Source organism: Somniosus microcephalus, chromosome 28 (assembly GCF_052327205.1).
Source record: "Somniosus microcephalus isolate GS21.2 chromosome 28, FLI_Smic_1.0, whole genome shotgun sequence".
Taxonomy (NCBI): domain Eukaryota; kingdom Metazoa; phylum Chordata; class Chondrichthyes; order Squaliformes; family Somniosidae; genus Somniosus; species Somniosus microcephalus.
In genome coordinates, this window is record NC_141014.1 from 41,685,906 (window position 1) to 41,704,844 (window position 18,939).

Here is an 18,939-nt window from a genome sequence, read left to right on the forward strand (position 1 = left end):
AGAGAGAGACAGAGAGAGAGAAGAGCAGAGAGAGAGACAGAGAGAGAGACAGAGAGAGACAGAGAGAGAGAGACAGAGAGAGACAGAGAGAGACAGAGAGAGACAGAGAGAGAGAGACAGAGAGAGAGAGAGACAGAGACAGAGAGAGAGAGACAGAGAGAGACAGAGAGAGACAGAGAGAGACAGAGAGAGACAGAGAGAGAGACAGAGAGAGAGAGAGAGAGAGAGAGAGCAGAGAGAGAGAAGACAGAGAGAGAGAGAGAGAGATGAGAGAGAGACAGAGAGAGAGAGAGACAGAGAGAGAGAGACAGAGAGAGAGAGACAGAGAGAGAGAGACAGAGAGAGAGAGAGACAGAGAGAGACAGAGAGAAGAGACACAGAGAGAGAGAGACAGAGAGAGAGAGACACAGAGGAGAGACAGAGAGAGACAGAGAGAGACAGAGAGAGACAGAGACAGAGAGAGACAGAGAGAGAGAGAGAGACAGAGAGAGAGAGACAGAGAGACAGAGAGAGAGAGACAGAGAGAGAGAGACAGAGAGAGAGAGACAGAGAGAGAGAGACAGAGAGAGACAGAGAGAGAGAGACAGAGAGAGGAGACAGAGAGAGAGAGACAGAGAGAGACAGAGAGAGAGAGAGAGACAGAGAGAGAGAGAGAGAGACAGAGAGAGAGAGAGACAGAGAGAGACAGAGAGAGAGAGACACAGAGAGAGAGAGACAGAGAGAGAGAGACAGAGAGAGAGACAGAGAGAGAGACAGAGAGAGAGACAGAGAGAGAGACAGAGAGAGAGACAGAGTGAAGGGGGAGAAAATGAGAGACGAGGGAGAGACAGAGGGGGAGATGGAGAGGCAGAAAGAGAGCGAGCAAGCAAAAAAGAGAGATAACACAGAAGATTGAAAGAGACACAGAGAGAGAGAGAGAGAGAGCGAAAGAGAGAGATCAGAGAGAAGGAGCACCGAGAAGAAAGCATTATCGGGAAAACTGACGCAAGCTTTAAATAAAGCGAGTGAAGCCTGCGTCTGGGAGGACGGCCCCTGTGAGTGACTGGGCCAAAAACCAGCCTGGGATCGATCTCCCGCCCAACTAGACCAACATCCCCAGAGCAGCATCCCCGGAGGCAGGAGTGCTGGACTGACCCAGGTCCCGGGAGGCCCCGCTTTACTTATTTACAGCGGCAGTTTTCACAAAATTGTCGGCGTTGCAAAACTCTTTGATGGTGACGGTGAGCAGGTTGGTCGTCACGTCGGTCACCACCACGTTGGAGCAGGGCGACATTTCCGGCCGCCAGTCCGACACCTCCTGCTCCTGCTCGGTGTCCGAGCCCGAGCCCGGCTCCTGGCCCCGGGGGGGCGAGCGCCGCCCAGCTGCCGACTCGGGGGGCAGCGAGAGATCCAGCGCCTCGGCCTCACGCCAGTCGGGCACCGCAGGGCTGGGGGACTCACCGGGGAGCTTGGGGCCCGCCATCCGCCCCTCCCCCGGCCGCAGCCACTCGCCGCCGGCGGGAGCCGGGTCGCTGGGGGTAGCGGGGGGGGGGGCGGGCGGGGGGGGCTCGGGCCGGGGAGGCGGGCCGCGGAATCCCGGCTCGGAGCGGGAGGTGCCCGGGTCACTCTCCGCCGCCACCGCCGTCCTCCTCCTCTCGTCCCCGGGCGGCGTCCGGAAGGACTTGTCGTAGACGGAAAAGTTATTGAACTTCATGTGCCGGATCTGGGTGCGGAGGATGCTGTCGCTGAACTTCTTGCTCTTAACCGATCACCCGGTTGCGGGACGGGATCTTGGCCTTGCCCAGGGTCTTGCTGCCCTTGTCGATCACCTTCAGGTTGAGGGATGATCCGGCTGCGCTTGCGTTTCCGGGGCTCCACCTTGCGGTTGAGGATGCGGACAGTCTCGGGCAGCGGAAGCTGGGGCCGGCTGGGCCCGCTCAGCCCCGGCTGGGGGTCCGCCCGGGCCAGGGGCCGCTTGGAGGCCCGGTAGCACCGCCGCATGTTCTTCTTCAGCTGTGTAGGCTGCGAGGCTGCTGGGAATCTTGGCCCCCGACCCAGATCCCGGCTTCACGGAAAAGTGCATCTCCCCGATCCTCAAGGCTTCAGCTTGAGCACGAGCCTGGAACAGGGATGGAGAGTAGTTACCACACAATGGACAACAGACCCCGTGAGGTGAGCAAGAGCGGGCAGAAATACTCTACATTCTCTCTGGAGCGTTAATTTGCTGGATCCTTTTGGTCAACTCCCTCCATAAATCAGGAAAACCTTCATTTATTCAATTGCCAATGACCAAAGGTCCCTCCAATTTATATTTTTTGCTGGGGGGAGATTCGTACGCAATAAAGCACAGGAAACATACAAAAGTGGTCGAATCTCAACAGGTCATGTCCAACGTTCCCGCTGAGCAGCGGGGCGGTCTGGCAGTCCCAGGCAGGCCGCTCACCGGCTTTCCAATGTAAACAACTACACGTGCCCATTAAAGGTCCCCGCGCACCCAACAAAACAATTACAGGGAACGTCTGATTATTCTCTCACAGAACTCCCGCTGATCCCCTCCATCAGTGAACAATACGCTCCTTCTCACCCCTCTCCGGGAGAATAAAGTCCAGCCGTGCCGATAGTATCTCTTAAACCCTAACCCTCCTGGCCTTGAACGGCGAGGAATAACCAGAACAATATAACTCGACGATTCCCTCCTTCCCAACCTGTGTTGCATCTGAAGAAATATTGGGAGCTGCCTTATACTCGGGTGGGGGGGGGGGGGGGGCGGGGGGGAGCAGTCAGTCACTGGCAGTGGGGGCGGTTCGAGGAGACAAGCCAAGAGTCGCACTCGGTTATGGGCGACTTTACCCCTCCCGACAGTGTGGGCCGAGCGGTAACTCAACCCACATCGAGTCACGGATCATCCCAGGAATAGTCCGGGCACGGGGGGGAATCCTGCCATCCGCTTTGGGATTGCAGGAACGGAGGAGAAATCAACACCGTAATGCCGTCACAGAATTTAATTAACTGCGTGATGTTGTCAAGTTTTGTAACGTGTCAAAGTGTGTTGAGCAATGGAGCTCACACTGGGCAAAACGGATTAGCGACGTCACCATCCGATGTCAATCTTATGATGCCAATTCTCCGCTGTGACTGGCTCACAATAACGTTATGCAGTGTCCCAGACAGGGCCGTGGTTTGTGGTTGCTGACGAACATGTTCATTATTTATTTATTTTTTACTTTGCCGGATTTTTTTCCGGTGTTTTGGGGTCACACTTTGCAACTTCACACATTTCGCAAAGAAAATTTAGGGTTCTTAGCTGGAGGGGGTCAGCCGTGGGCGCAGTGGGGTCACTCTCGTCTCCCAGTCAGCAGGTCATGCGTTCAAGCCCCGCTCAGAGATTGGAGTACAAAATCCAGGCTTACACTCCCAGTGAAGTACTGAGGGAGCGCCGCACTGTCGGAGGGGGCGGTACTGAGGAGCGCCGCACTGTCGGAGGGGGCAGTACTGAGTGAGTGCCGCACTGTCGGAGGGGCGGTGCTGAGGGAGCGCCGCACTGTCGGAGGGGCGGTGCTGAGGGAGCGCCGCACTGTCGGAGGGGCAGTACTGAGGGGAGCGCCGCACTGTCGGAAGGGCAGTACTGAGGGAGCGCCGCACTGTCGGAGGGGCAGTCTTTCGAATGAGACTTTAAACTAAGGCCCCCGTATACCTCTAAGTGCACGTAAAAGATCCCATGACACTATTTAGAAGAGGAGCAGGGGGAGTTCTCCCCGATGTCCTGGCCAATATTTATTCCTCAACCAACTCCTAAAAACAGATGTCTGTGGGAGCTTGCTGTGTCCAAACTGGCTGTCGTGCTTCCTACAAAGAACTTGCATCTCTATAGCGCCTTTCACGTCTACCGGACGTCCCAAAGCGCTTTACAGCCAATGAAGTACTTTTTGAAGTGTAGTCACTGTTGTAATGTAGGAAACACGGCCGCCAATTTGTGCACAGCAAGATCCCACAAACAGCAATGTGACAATGACCAGATCATCTGTTTTTTTAATGGTCTTGGTTGAGGGATAATATTGGCCCCAGGACATCGGGGGAGAACTCCCTGCTCATCTTCAAAATAGTGTCGCGGGATCTTTTACGTCCACCTGAAAAAGAGCAGACGCGGCCTCGGTTTAACGTCTCATCGGAAAGAGGGCACCTCCGACAGTGCGGCGCTCCCTCAGTACCGCACCTCCGACAGCGCGGCGCTCCCTCAGTACCGCCCCTCCGACAGCGCGGCGCTCCCTCAGTACCGCCCCTCCGACAGCGCGGCGCTCCCTCAGTACCGCCCCTCCGACAGCGCGGCGCTCCCTCAGTACCGCCCCTCCGACAGCGCGGCGCTCCCTCAGTACCGCCCCTCCGACAGCGCGGCGCTCCCTCAGTACCGCCCCTCCGACAGCGCGGCGCTCCCTCAGTACCGCCCCTCCGACAGCGCGGCGCTCCCTCAGTACCGCCCCTCCGACAGCGCGGCGCTCCCTCAGTACCGCCCCTCCGACAGCGCGGCGCTCCCTCAGTACCGCCCCTCCGACAGTGCAACGCTCCCTCAGTACCGCCCCTCCGACAGCGCGGCGCTCCCCTCAGTACCGCCCCTCCGACAGTGCGGCGCTCCCTCAGTACCCGCCCCTCCGACAGCGCGAGCGCTCCCTCAGTACTGCCCCTCCGACAGTGCGGCGCTCCCTCAGTACTGCCCCTCCGACAGTGCGGCGCTCCCTCAGTACCCGCCCCTCCGACAGCGCGGCGCTCCCTCAGTACTGCCCCTCCGACAGTGCGGCGGCTCCCTCAGTACTGCCCCTCCGACAGTGCAACGCTCCCTCAGTACTGCCCCTCCGACAGTGCGGCGCTCCCTCAGTACCGCCCCTCCGACAGTGCGGCGCTCCCTCAGTACCGCCCCTCCGACAGCGCGGCGCTCCCTCAGTACTGCCCCTCCGACAGTGCGGCCTCCCTCAGTACTGCCCCTCCGACAGTGCGGCGCTCCCTCAGTACTGCCCCCCTCCGACAGTGCGGCGCTCCCTCAGTACCGCCCCTCTGACAGTGTGGCGCTCCCTCAGTACTGCCCCTCCGACAGTGCGGCGCTCCCTCAGTACCTGCCCCCTCCGACAGTGCGGCGCTCCCTCAGTACCGCCCCTCTGACAGTGTGGCGCTCCCCTCAGTACTGCCCCTCCGACAGTGCGGCGCTCCCTCAGTACTGCCCCTCCGACAGTGCGGCGCTCCCTCAGTACCCGCCCCTCCGACAGTGCGGCGCTCCCTCAGTACCGCCCCTCTGACAGTGCGGCGCTCCCTCAGTACCGCCCCTCTGACAGTGTGGCGCTCCCTCAGTACTGCCCCCTCTGACAGTGCGGCGCTCCCTCAGTACTGCCCCCTCCGACAGTGCGGCGCTCCCTCGGTACTGCACTGGAGTGTCTGCCTGGATTCTGTGTTCAAATCTCTGGAGTGGGACTTGAACCCTCAACCTTCTGACTCAGAGGTGAGGGTGCTACAGAGCTCCCTTATCCCCCATTCGCATTACCTCTTCCCATCCCACTTTGCACAGGTTGTTGGTTTACATGGCTTTTAAAAAATGCAATTGCAGAAATGATAAAATTGCAAAAATGGACAAGTGAGAGATCCCAAATGTCACCTGGCACCATCTGTACAGCCAGAACTAAGCCATCCTGTAAAATGACAAGGGCTCCTTTTAATAGCACCCAATGCAAAACAGAACCTCGGCAGGAATATTGGGATTTTAATTTAATGTAAAGGATTCTCTGAAATGTGAAGAGGACAATTTAAAAAAAATCCTGCACCTCTCTACCAAGGACGGTTCCCTCTGTCACCCTGCACTGAAGATGCACAAAAATATTCTGATATAGTTTGATTTTTTTGTTGCATTTTTAAAAAATATATATATTAAAAAAGACTCACTTTCAACAGGAAGGTTTTGGGTTTGGGGCCTCGCTTCTTCGGCCCGTACATCTCCCTCTCCCTCTCTCTGCAAGAAATGCAAAAAAAACACACACACACGAAATGCACATTTTGCAATATGCACAGGAATATATTGTTTTAAAATATGCAAGAAAAATAAATCAATCCAAAATGGACCCGATTCGGAGCAAGAAGAAAAAATATTGCTCCGCCTCTGACTGTACCTTTGCTCGAAAGCCGCGATTAAACGGGCATCCAGGATATTCTCCTCTGGCTCCCAAGTGCTGTACCTAAAAAAATCAGAGAGCAATTGAACACCGCACCTTTCGCAAAAGAAAATTTGATTTTTGCATTTTTTTTCCTCTTCTTGGCCCGCCACTTACTTGATCGCCCAACCTTTCCATTTCACCAGATACTCAATGCGGCCCTGTCAGAAATGCAAAGAGAGAAAGGTTATTGGGGCCGACGGCTGCGTGCATCGGCGAGCTTTTCCTGCATTCGGTGCGGTGCATCCCCCCCGCCTACCTTCCGCACCCGCCGCTTGATGATGGACTCCGCCGCGAACACTCGCTCTCCCACCGCCGAAAGCTCCATCTTGGCTCCAGCCCTCCGCGCGCAGCCGCACGTGACCGCACCGTTGCCAGGGACCGGCCCCCCTCCCCGGGGGCGGTTGCTAGGGAGGGCGGCGCGCGCGCGCGGCCGCGGCCGCTGATCAAAATGCTGCGACCCCCTTGCGCAAGTGTGTGTGTACAAGTGTGTAAACAAGTGTACAGTATGTAAGTGTGTGCGCGCAAGTGCAATGTGTGTGTAAGTGTACAGTGTGCAAGTGTGCAACGCAGGTGTGCATGCAAGTGCAATGTGTGTAGTGTAAATGTGTAATATGTCTGCAAGTGTAGTGTGTAATGCAAGTGTGTGTACAAGTGTACAGCGTATGTGAGTGCAGTGTGTGTTTAAGTGTGCAATATGTGTGTGTGTTCAAGCCCCCCCGCTGGAATTATCACCAATTGGGCAGTTGCAGCCCCTCAGCATCTGTCAGCAGAGACCCTCCCAACAACAACAATGTATTTATATAGCGCCTTTAACACAGTAAAACATCCCAAGGCGCTGCACAGGAGAATTAGAAGACAAAAAATTTGACACTGAGCCACATAAGGAGATATTAGGGCAGACGACCAAAAGCTTGGTCAAAGAGGCAGGTTTTAAGGAGCGTCTTAAAGGAGAACGCATTACACAGAATGTATGGCACAGAAACAGGCCATTCGGCCCCACTGGTCTATGCCGGTGTTTATGCTCCACACGAGCCTCCTTCCACTCTCTTCATCTCATCCTATCAGCATATCCCTCTATTCCTTTCTCCCTCGTGTGTTTATCTAGCTTCCCCTTTAAATGCATCTATGCAGAGCAGTAACCGCGGGCTCTGACAATCGGCCCCTCCTGCTGTGGTGTCAGTATCTCCTGCCGGGGCTCACCTTGTTGGGGTCTTTCAGGATGAGGTATTTGCCCTCGTCCAGCTTCATGCAGATGTCGACACAGCGCAGGATCCCCCAGGCGTTCTCCATGCTCAGGTTAATCTGACTGGCAAACTCATTGGGTTTACGGACAGAGGCGGAGAGATTTAAAGAAAGAAAAGACTTGCATTTATATCGCACCATTCACGATCACCGGCCATCCCAAAGCGCCTTACAGCCAATGAAGTACTTTCTGAGTGTAGTCACTGTTGTAATGTAGGAAACGCAGCAGCCAATTACTGCACAGCAAGCTCCCACAAACAGCAATGTGATAATGACCAGATAATCTGTTTTAGTGATGTTGATTGAGGGATAAAAATTGGCCCCAGGACATTTTAGGGAGGGAATTCCAGAGCTTAGGGCCCAGGCAGCTGAAGGCACGGCCACCAATGGTGGAGCGATTAAAATCAGGGATGCTCAAGAGGGCAGAATTGGAGGAGCGCAGATATCTCGGGGGGTTGTGGGGCTGGAGGAGATTACAGAGATAGGGAGGGGTGAGGCCATGGAGGGATTTGAAAACAAGGATGAGAATTTTGAAATCGAGGCGTTGCTGGACCGGGAGCCAATGTAGGTCAGCGAGCACAGGGGGTGATGGGTGAACGGGACTGGGTGTGAGTTAGGACACGGGGCAGTGAGCACAGGGGGTGATGGGTGAACGGGACTGGGTGTGAGTTAGGACACGGGGCAGCGAGCACAGGGGGTGATGGGTGAACGGGACTGGGTGTGACTTAGGACACGGGGCAGTGAGCACAGGGGGTGATGGGTGAACGGGGCTCGGTGTGAGTCAGGACACGGGGCAGTGAGCACAGCGGGTGATGGGTGAACGGGACTCGGTGTGAGTTAGGACACGGGGCAGCGAGCACAGGGGGTGATGGGTGAACAGGACTCGGTGTGAGTTAGGACACGGGGCAGTGAGCACAGGGGGTGATGGGTGAACGGGACTGGGTGTGAGTTAGGACACGGGGCAGTGAGCACAGGGGGTGATGGGTGAACGGGACTGGGTGTGAGTTAGGACACAGGGCAGTGAGCACAGGGGGTGATGGGTGAACGGGACTGGGTGTGAGTTAGGACACGGGGCAGTGAGCACAGGGGGTGATGGGTGAACGGGACTCGGTGTGAGTTAGGACACGGGGCAGTGAGCACAGGGGGTGATGGGTGAACGGGACTCGGTGTGAGTTAGGACACGGGGCAGTGAGCACAGGGGGTGATGGGTGAACGGGACTGGGTGTGAGTTAGGACACGGGGCAGTGAGCACAGGGGGTGATGGGTGAACGGGACTGGGTGTGAGTTAGGACACGGTCAGCGAGCACAGGGGGTGATGGGTGAACGGGACTTGGTGCGAGTTAGGACACGGGGCAGTGAGTACAGGGGGTGATGGGTGAACGGGACTGGGTGTGAGTTAGGACACGGGGCAGTGAGCACAGGGGGTGATGGGTGAACGGGACTGGGTGTGAGTTAGGACACGGTCAGCGAGCACAGGGGGTGATGGGTGAACGGGACTTGGTGCGAGTTAGGACACGGGGCAGTGAGCACAGGGGGTGATGGGTGAACGGGACTGGGTGTGAGTTAGGACACGGTCAGCGAGCACAGGGGGTGATGGGTGAACGGGACTTGGTGCGAGTTAGGACACGGGCAGCCGAGTTTTGGATAACCTCAAGTTTACGGAGGGTAGAATGTGGGAGGCCAGGAGTGTGTTGGAATAGTCGAGTCTAGAGGTAACAAAGGCATGGGTGAGGGTTTCAGCAGCGGATGAGCTGAGGCAGGGGCAGAGACAGGCGATGTTACAGAGGTGGAAATAGGCGGTCTTAGTTATGCCGCGGAGATGTGGTCCCGGGAGCAATTGCAATCACTTGTATTATTCACATTGCAAAATCTGCATTGCTTTCTGCTCGCATTAAGACCACCGTCCAATCTGCAGGGAAAAAAGGCCATTCATTCAGTCCATCCAAACCCACTCCCAGTTACTGGAGCAGGGAATAGTCTATGACAGGGAGTGGGAGAGTCAGGGCCACTGGTTCGGCCTCAACTGGAGTATTGTGTCCAATTCTGGGCACCGCACTTTAGGAAGGATGTGAAGGCCTTAGAGAGGGTGCAGAAAAGATTTAAAAGAAAGATTCCAGGGATGAGGGACTTCAGTTACGTGGATAGACTGGAGAAGCTGGGGTTGTTCTCCTTGGAGCAGAGAAGGTTGAGAGGAGATTTGATAGAGGTGTTCAAAATCATGAGGGGTCTGGACAGGGTAGATAGAGAGAAACTGTTCCCATTGGCGGAAGGGTCGAGAACCAGAGGACACCGATTTAAGGTGATTGGCAGAAGATTCAAAGGCGACATGAGGAAAAACTTTTTTACTCAGCGAGTGGTTAGGATCTGGAATGCACTGCCTGAAAGTGTGGTGGAGGCAGATTCAATCACGGCTTTCAAAAGGGAATTGGATAAGTACCTGAAGGAGAAGAATTTGCAGGGCTACAGGGAAAGGGCGGGGGAGTGGGATTAGTTTGGGGATTGATACAGGGCTATGGGGAGAGAGCGGGCAGTGGGATTAGTTTGGGATTGATACAGGGCTATGGGGAGAGAGCAGGGCAGTGGGATTAGTTTGGGATTGATACAGGGCTATGGGGAGAGAGCGGGGCAGTGGGATTAGTTTGGGATTGATACAGGGCTATGGGGAGAGAGCGGGCAGTGGGATTAGTTTGGGATTGATACAGGGCTATGGGGAGAGAGCAGGGCAGTGGGATTAGTTTGGGATTGATACAGGGCTATGGGGAGAGAGCGGGGCAGTGGGATTAGTTTGGGATTGATACAGGGCTATGGGGAGAGAGCGGGGCAGTGGGATTAGTTTGGGATTGATACAGGGCTATGGGGAGAGAGCGGGGCAGTGGGATTAGTTTGGGATTGATACAGGGCTATGGGGAGAGAGCGGGGCAGTGGGATTAGTTTGGGATTGATACAGGGCTATGGAGAGAGAGCGGGGCAGTGGGATTCGTTTGGGATTGATACAGGGCTATGGGGAGGGAGCGGGGCAGTGGGATTAGTTTGGGATTGATACAGGGCTATGGGGAGAGAGTGGGGCAGTGGGATTAGTTTGGGATTGATACAGGGCTATGGGGAGAGAGCGGGGCAGTGGGATTAGTTTGGGATTGATACAGGGCTATGGGGAGAGAGCGGGCAGTGGGATTAGTTTGTGTTTGTTATAACAAAAAAATTGACATAAACATGATGGGCTGAATGAGCTCCTTCCGTGCTGTATAGTTACATCCAGAATTCTTGTCTGATTATTCTATTCTGGACTTTTGTCATCTGTTGACCCCTATCCATGGCCCACAGACTCATTTTTTAAATTAATTCTCGGGATGTGGGCGTCGCTGGCAAGGCCGACATTTATTGCCCATCCCTAATTGCCCCTTGAGGTGGTGGTGGTGAGCCGCCTTCTTGAACCGCTGCAGTCCGTGTGGCGAAGGTGCTCCCACAGTGCTGTTAGGGAGGGAGTTCCAGGATTTGACCCAGCGACGATGAAGGATCGGCCAATATATTTCCAGGTCAGGATGGTGTGTGACTTGGAGGGGAGGTTGGAGGTGGCGGTGTTCCCATGCGCCTGCTGCCCTTGTTCTTCTAGGTGGTGGAGGTCGCGGGTTTGGGAGGTAATGCTGAAGAAGCCTTGGCGAGTAGCTGCAGTGCATCTTGTAGATGGTCCACACTGCAGCCAGAATGAAGGTGGCAGCTGAGAAAGAGGTCATTGGGCGTAAACACCCTCCTGCGCACTCCACATAATCTTCAGATTCTTCTTTAAATCAAGAATCTAATTCACCTTCGAATGAATTCACAGACTCAACTTCAACAGTTTGTGGTGGATTCCGCCCATTAATCACCCACTGATGCTATTAATGGTGAAAAACCATCTTTAAGTCAGTTGATTGGGTTATGATACGTTTCCTGTTTCCTCCTTAATTCTCCGCAGAATAATGTGTGAACATTAAGGGTGAATCAATGGATTACCCTTTAATATCCCACCCAGTCTAATCCCCCTCTCCCCCTCACTCCCCGCACCCTTTAATATCCCACCCAGTCTAATCCCACTCTCCCCCTCACTCCCCGCACCCTTTAATATCCCACCCAGTCTAATCCCACTCTCCCCCTCACTCCCCGCACCCTTTAATATCCCACCCAGTCTATCCCACTCTCCCCCTCACTCCCCGTACTCTTTAATATCCCACCCACTCTAATCCCACTCTCCCCCTCACTCCCCGCACCCTTTACTATCCCACCCAGTCTAATCCCACTCTCCCCCTCACTCCCCACACCCTTTAATATCCCACCCAGTCTAATCCCACTCTCCCCCTCACTCCCCGCACCCTTTAGTATCGCACCCAGTCTAATCCCACTCTCCCCCTCACTCCCTGTACCCTTTAATATCCCACCCAGTCTAACCCCACTCTCCCCCTCACTCCCCGTACCCTTTAATATCCCACCCAGTCTAATCCCACTCTCTCCCTCACTCCCCGTACCCTTTAATATCCCACCCAGTCTAATCCCACTCTCTCCCTCACTCCCCGTACCCTTTAATATCCCACCCAGTCTAATCCCACTCTCCCCCTCACTCCCCGTACCCTTTAATATCCCACCCAGTCTAATCCCACTCTCCCCCTCACTCCCCGCACCCTTTAATATCCCACCCAGTCTAATCCCACTCACCCCTCACTCCCCGTACCCTTTAATATCCCACCCAGTCTAATCCCACTCTCTCCCTCACTCCCCACACCCTTTAATATCCCACCCAGTCTAATCCCAGTCTCCCCCTCACTCCCCGCACCCTTTAATATCCCACCCAGTCTAATCGCACTCTCCCTCTCACTCCCCACACCCTTTAATATCCCACCCAGTCTAATCCCACTCTCCCCCTCACTCCCCGCACCCTTTAATATCCCACCCAGTCTAATCCCACTCTCCCTCTCACTCCCCGTACCCTTTAATATCCCACCCAGTCTAATCCCACTCTCCCCCTCACTCCCCGCACCCTTTAATATCCCACCCAGTCTAATCCCACTCTCCTGCTCACTCCCCGTACCCTTTAATATCCCACCCAGTCTAATCCCACTCTCCCCCTCACTCCCCGTACCCTTGAATATCCCACCCAGTCTAATCGCACTCTCCCTCTCACTCCCCACACCCTTTAATATCCCACCCAGTCTAATCCCACTCTCCCCCTCACTCCCCGCACCCTTTAATATCCCACCCAGTCTAATCCCACTCTCCCTCTCACTCCCCGCACCCTTTAATATCCCACCCAGTCTAATTCCACTCTCCCCCTCACTCCCTGTACCCTTTAATATCCCACCCAGTCTAATCCCACTCTCTCCCTCACTCCCCACACCCTTTAATATCGAACCCAGTCTAATCCCACTCTCCTGCTCACTCCCCACACCTTTTAATATCCCACCCAGTCTAACCCCACTCTCTCCCTCACTCCCCATACCCTTTAATATCCCACCCAGTCTAATCCCACTCTCCCCCTCACTCCCCGCACCCGTTAATATCCCACCCAGTCTAATCCCACTCTCCGCCTCACTCCCCGTACCCTTTAATATCCCACCCAGTCTGATCCCACTCTCCCCCTCACTCCCCGCACCCTTTAATATCCCACCCAGTCTATCCCACTCTCCCCCTCACTCCCCGTACACTTTAATATCCCACCCACTCTAATCCCACTCTCCCCCTCACTCCCCGCACCCTTTACTATCCCACCCAGTCTAATCCCACTCTCCCCCTCACTCCCCACACCCTTTAATATCCCACCCAGTCTAATCCCACTCTCCCCCTCACTCCCCGTACCCTTTAATATCCCACCCAGTCTAATCCCACTCTCTCCCTCACTTCCCGTACCCTTTGATATCCCACCCAGTCTAATCCCACTCTCCCCCTCACTCCCCGTACCCTTTAATATCCCACCCAGTCTAATCCCACTCTCCCCCTCACTCCCCGCACCCTTTAATATCCCACCCAGTCTAATTCCACTCTCCCCCTCACTCCCCGTACCCTTTAATATCCCACCCAGTCTAATCCCACTCTCTCCCTCACTCCCCGTACCCTTTAATATCCCACCCAGTCTAATCGCACTCTCCCTCTCACTCCCCACACCCTTTAATATCCCACCCAGTCTATCCCACTCTCCCCCTCACTCCCCGCACCCTTTAATATCCCACCCAGTCTAATCCCATTCTCCCTCTCACTCCCCGTACACTTTAATATCCCACCCAGTCTAATCCCACTCTCCCCCTCACTCCCCGCACCCTTTAATATCCCACCCAGTCTAATCCCACTCTCCTGCTCACTCCCCGTACCCTTTAATATCCCACCCAGTCTAATCCCACTCTCCCCCTCACTCCCCGTACCCTTTAATATCCCACCCAGTCTAAACCCACTCTCCCCCTCACTTCCCACACCCTTTAATATCCCACCCAGTCTAATCCCACTCTGGCCCTCACTCCCCGTACCCTTTAATATCCCACCCAGTCTAATCGCACTCTGCCTCTCACTCCCCACACCCTTTAATATTCCACCCAGTCTAATCCCACTCTCCCCCTCAGTCCCCGCACTCTTTAATATCCCACCCAGTCTAATCCCACTCTCCCTCTCACTCCCCGCACCCTTTAATATCCCACCCAGTCTAATCCCACTCTCCCCCTCACTCCCTGTACCCTTTAATATCCCACCCAGTCTAATCCCACTCTCCCCCTCACTCCCCACACCCTTTAATATCCCACCCAGTCGAATCCCACTCTCCCTCTCACTCCCCACACCCTTTAATATCCCACCCAGTCTAATCCCACTTTCCTGCTCACTCCCCACACCTTTTAATATCCCACCCAGTCCAATCCCACTCTCTCCCTCACTCCCCATACCCTTTAATATCCCACCCAGTCTAAACCCACTCTACCCCTCACTCCCCGCACCCTTTAATATCCCACCCAGTCTAATCCCACTCTCCCCCTCACTCCCCGTACCCTTTAATATCCCACCCAGTCTGATCCCACTCTCCCCCTCACTCCCCGCACCCTTTAATATCCCACCCAGTCTATCCCAATCTCCCCCTCACTCCCCGTACTCTTTAATATCCCACCCACTCTAATCCCAATCTCCCCCTCACTCCCCGCACACTTTACTATCCCACCCAGTCTAATCCCACTCTCCCCCTCACTCCCCGCACCCTTTAATATCCCACCTAGTCTAATCCCACTCTCCCCCTCACTCCCCGTACCCTTTAATATCCCACCCAGTCTAATCCCACTCTCCCCCTCACTCCCCGTACCCTTTAATATCCCACCCAATCTAATCCCACTCTCCCCCTCACTCCCCACACCCTTTAATATCCCACCCAGTCTAATCGCACTCTCCCCCTCACTTCCCACACCCTTTAATATCCCACCCAGTCTAATCCCACTCTCCCCCTCACTCCCCGTACCCTTTAATATCCCACCCAGTCTAATCGCACTCTCCCTCTCACTCCCCACACCCTTTAATATCCCACCCAGTCTAATCCCACTCTCCCCCTCACTCCCCGCACCCTTTAATATCCCACCCAGTCTAATCCCACTCTCCCTCTCACTCCCCGCACCCTTTAATATCCCACCCAGTCTAATCCCACTCTCCCCCTCACTCCCCGCACCCTTTAATATCCCACCCAGTCTAATCCTACTCTCCCCCTCACTCCCCATACCCTTTAATATCCCAGCCAGTCTAATCCCACTCTCCCCCTCACTCCCCGTACCCTTTAATATCCCACCCAGTCTAATCCCACTCTCCCCCTCACTCCCCACACCCTTTAATATCCCACCCAGTCTAATATCACTCTCCTGCTCACTCCCCGAACCCTTTGATATCCCACCCAGTCTAATCCCACTCTCCCCCTCACTCCCCGTACCCTTTAATATCCCACCCAGTCTAATCCCACTCTCCCCCTCACTCCCCACACCCTTTAATATCCCACCCAGTCTAATCCCACTCTCCCCCTCACACCCCACACCCTTTGATATCCCACCCAGTCTAATCCCACTCTCCTGCTCACTCCCTATACCCTTTAATATCCCACCCAGTCTAATCCCACTCTCCCCCTCACTCCCCGCACCCTTTAATATCCCACCCAGTCTAATCCCACTCACCCCCTCACTCCCCATACCCTTTAATATCCCAGCCAGTCTAATCCCACTCTCCCCCTCACTCCCCGTACCCTTTAATATCCCACCCAGTCTAATCCCACTCTCCCCCTCACTCCCCACACCCTTTAATATCCCACCCAGTCTAATATCACTCTCCTGCTCACTCCCCGTACCCTTTGATATCCCACCCAGTCTAATCCCACTCTCCCCCTCACTCCCCGTACCCTTTAATATCCCACCCAGTCTAATCCCACTCTCCCCCTCACTCCCCACACCCTTTAATATCCCAACCAGTCTAATCCCACTCTACCCCTCACTCCCCACACCCTTTGATATCCCACCCAGTCTAATCCCACTCTCCTGCTCACTCCCTATACCCTTTAATATCCCACCCAGTCTAATCCCACTCTCCCCCTCACTCCCCGCACCCTTTAATATCCCACCCAGTCTAATCCCACTCTCCCCCACTCCCCGTACCCTTTAATATCCCACCCAGTCTAATCCCACTCTCCCCCTCACTCCCCGTACCCTTTAATATCCCACCCAGTCTAATCCCACTCTCTCCCTCACTCCCCGTACCCTTTAATATCCCACCCAGTCTAATCGCACTCTCCCTCTCACTCCCCACACTCTTTAATATCCCACCCAGTCTATCCCACTCTCCCCCTCACTCCCCGCACCCTTTAATATCCCACCCAGTCTAATCCCACTCTCCCTCTCACTCCCCGTACACTTTAATATCCCACCCAGTCTAATCCCACTCTCCCCCTCACTCCCCGCACCCTTTAATATCCCACCCAGTCTAATCCCACTCTCCTGCTCACTCCCCGTCCCCTTTAATATCCCACCCAGTCTAATCCCACTCTCCCCCTCACTTCCCACACCCTTTAATATCCCACCCAGTCTAATCCCACTCAGGCCCTCACTCCCCGTACCCTTTAATATCCCACCCAGTCTAATCCCACTCTCTCCCTCACTCCCCGCACTCTTTAATATCCCACCCAGTCTAATCCCACTCTCCCTCTCACTCCCCGCACCCTTTAATATCCGACCCAGTCTAATCCCACTCTCCCCCTCACTCCCTGTACCCTTTAATATCCCACCCAGTCTAATCCCACTCTCCCCCTCACTCCCCACACCCTTTAATATCCCACCCAGTCTAATCCCACTCTCCCCCTCACTCCCCACACCCTTCAATATCCCACCCAGTCTAAACCCACTCTCCCCCTCACTCCCCGTACCCTTTAATATCCCACCCAGTCTATCCCACTCTCCCCCTCACTCCCCGTACTCTTTAATATCCCACCCACTCTAATCCCACTCTCCCCCTCACTCCCCGCACCCTTTACTATCCCACCCAGTCTAATCCCACTCTCCCCCTCACTCCCCGCACCCTTTAATATCCCACCTAGTCTAATCCCACTCTCCCCCTCACTCCCCGTACCCTTCAATATCCCACCCAGTCTAATCCCACTCTCCCCCTCACTCCCCGCACCCTTTAGTATCGCGCCCAGTCTAATCCCACTCTCCCCCTCACTCCCTGTACCCTTTAATATCCCACCCAGTCTAATCCCACTCTCCCCCTCACTCCCCGTACCCTTTAATATCCCACCCAGTCTAATCCCACTCTCCTGCTCACTCCCCGTACCCTTTAATATCCCACCCAGTCTAATCCCACTCTCCCCCTCACTCCCTGTACCCTTTAATATCCCACCCAGTCTAATCCCACTCTCTCCCTCACTCCCCACACCCTTTAATATCCCACCCAGTCTAATCCCACTCTCCTGCTCACTCCCCACACCTTTTAATATCCCACCCAGTCTAATCCCACTCTCTCCCTCACTCCCCGCACCCTTTAATATCCCACCCAGTCTAATCCCACTCTCCCTCTCACTCCTCGTACCCTTTAATATCCCACCCAGTCTAATCCCACTCTGCCCCTCACTCCCCGTACCCTTTAATATCCCACCCAGTCTAATCCCACTCTCCCGCTCACTCCCCGTACCCTTTAATATCCCACCCAGTCTAATCCCACTCTCCCCCTCACTCCCCGTACCCTTTAATATCCCACCCAATCTAATCCCACTCTCCCCCTCACTCCCCACACCCTTTAATATCCCACCCAGTCTAATCGCACTCTCCCCCTCACTTCCCACACCCTTTAATATCCCACCCAGTCTAATCCCACTCTCCCCCTCACTCCCCGTACCCTTTAATATCCCACCCAGTCTAATCGCACTCTCCCTCTCACTCCCCACACCCTTTAATATCCCACCCAGTCTAATCCCACTCTCCCCCTCACTCCCCGCACCCTTTAATATCCCACCCAGTCTAATCCCACTCTCCCTCTCACTCCCCGCACCCTTTAATATCCCACCCAGTCTAATCCCACTCTCCCCCTCACTCCCCGCACCCTTTAATATCCCACCCAGTCTAATCCTACTCTCCCCCTCACTCCCCATACCCTTTAATAGCCCAGCCAGTCTAATCCCACTCTCCCCCTCACTCCCCGTACCCTTTAATATCCCACCCAGTCTAATCCCACTCTCCCCCTCACTCCCCACACCCTTTAATATCCCACCCAGTCTAATATCACTCTCCTGCTCACTCCCCGTACCCTTTGATATCCCACCCAGTCTAATCCCACTCTCCCCCTCACTCCCCGTACCCTTTAATATCCCACCCAGTCTAATCCCACTCTCCCCCTCACTCCCCACACCCTTTAATATCCCACCCAGTCTAATCCCACTCTCCCCCTCACTCCCCACACCCTTTGATATCCCACCCAGTCTAATCCCACTCTCCTGCTCACTCCCTATACCCTTTAATATCCCACCCAGTCTAATCCCACTCTCCCCCTCACTCCCCGCACCCTTTAATATCCCACCCAGTCTAATCCCACAATCCCCCTCACTCCCCATACCCTTTAATATCCCAGCCAGTCTAATCCCACTCTCCCCCTCACTCCCCGTACCCTTTAATATCCCACCCAGTCTAATCCCACTCTCCCCCTCACTCCCCACACCCTTTAATATCCCACCCAGTCTAATATCACTCTCCTGCTCACTCCCCGTACCCTTTGATATCCCACCCAGTCTAATCCCACTCTCCCCCTCACTCCCCGTACCCTTTAATATCCCACCCAGTCTAATCCCACTCTCCCCCTCACTCCCCGTACCCTTTAATATCCCACCCAGTCTAATCCCACTCTCCCCCTCACTCCCCGCACCCTTTAATATCCCACCCAGTCTAATCCCACTCTCCCCCACTCCCCGTACCCTTTAATATCCCACCCAGTCTAATCCCACTCTCCCCCTCACTCCCCGTACCCTTTAATATCCCACCCAGTCTAATCCCACTCTCTCCCTCACTCCCCGTAC

General features: G+C 54.9%; 2 protein-coding genes across 2 annotated transcripts in view; one reads left to right on the plus strand and one right to left on the minus strand.

The window, feature by feature from the left end:
* LOC147099662 (uncharacterized) overlaps positions 1-18,939 on the plus strand; it is a 173,880-nt gene that overhangs the window by 9,310 nt on the left and 145,631 nt on the right. The gene's annotated exons all lie outside the window — the stretch shown is intronic.
* Positions 834-6,525, minus strand: LOC147099663 (chromobox protein homolog 6-like). The gene is given in 8 exon segments (XM_085969015.1): positions 834-1,741; positions 1,743-1,820; positions 1,822-1,995; positions 1,997-2,098; positions 5,902-5,968; positions 6,126-6,191; positions 6,285-6,328; positions 6,427-6,525. Coding segments are annotated over 8 exon segments (1,185 nt in total). The 5' UTR covers positions 6,496-6,525; the 3' UTR covers positions 834-1,156.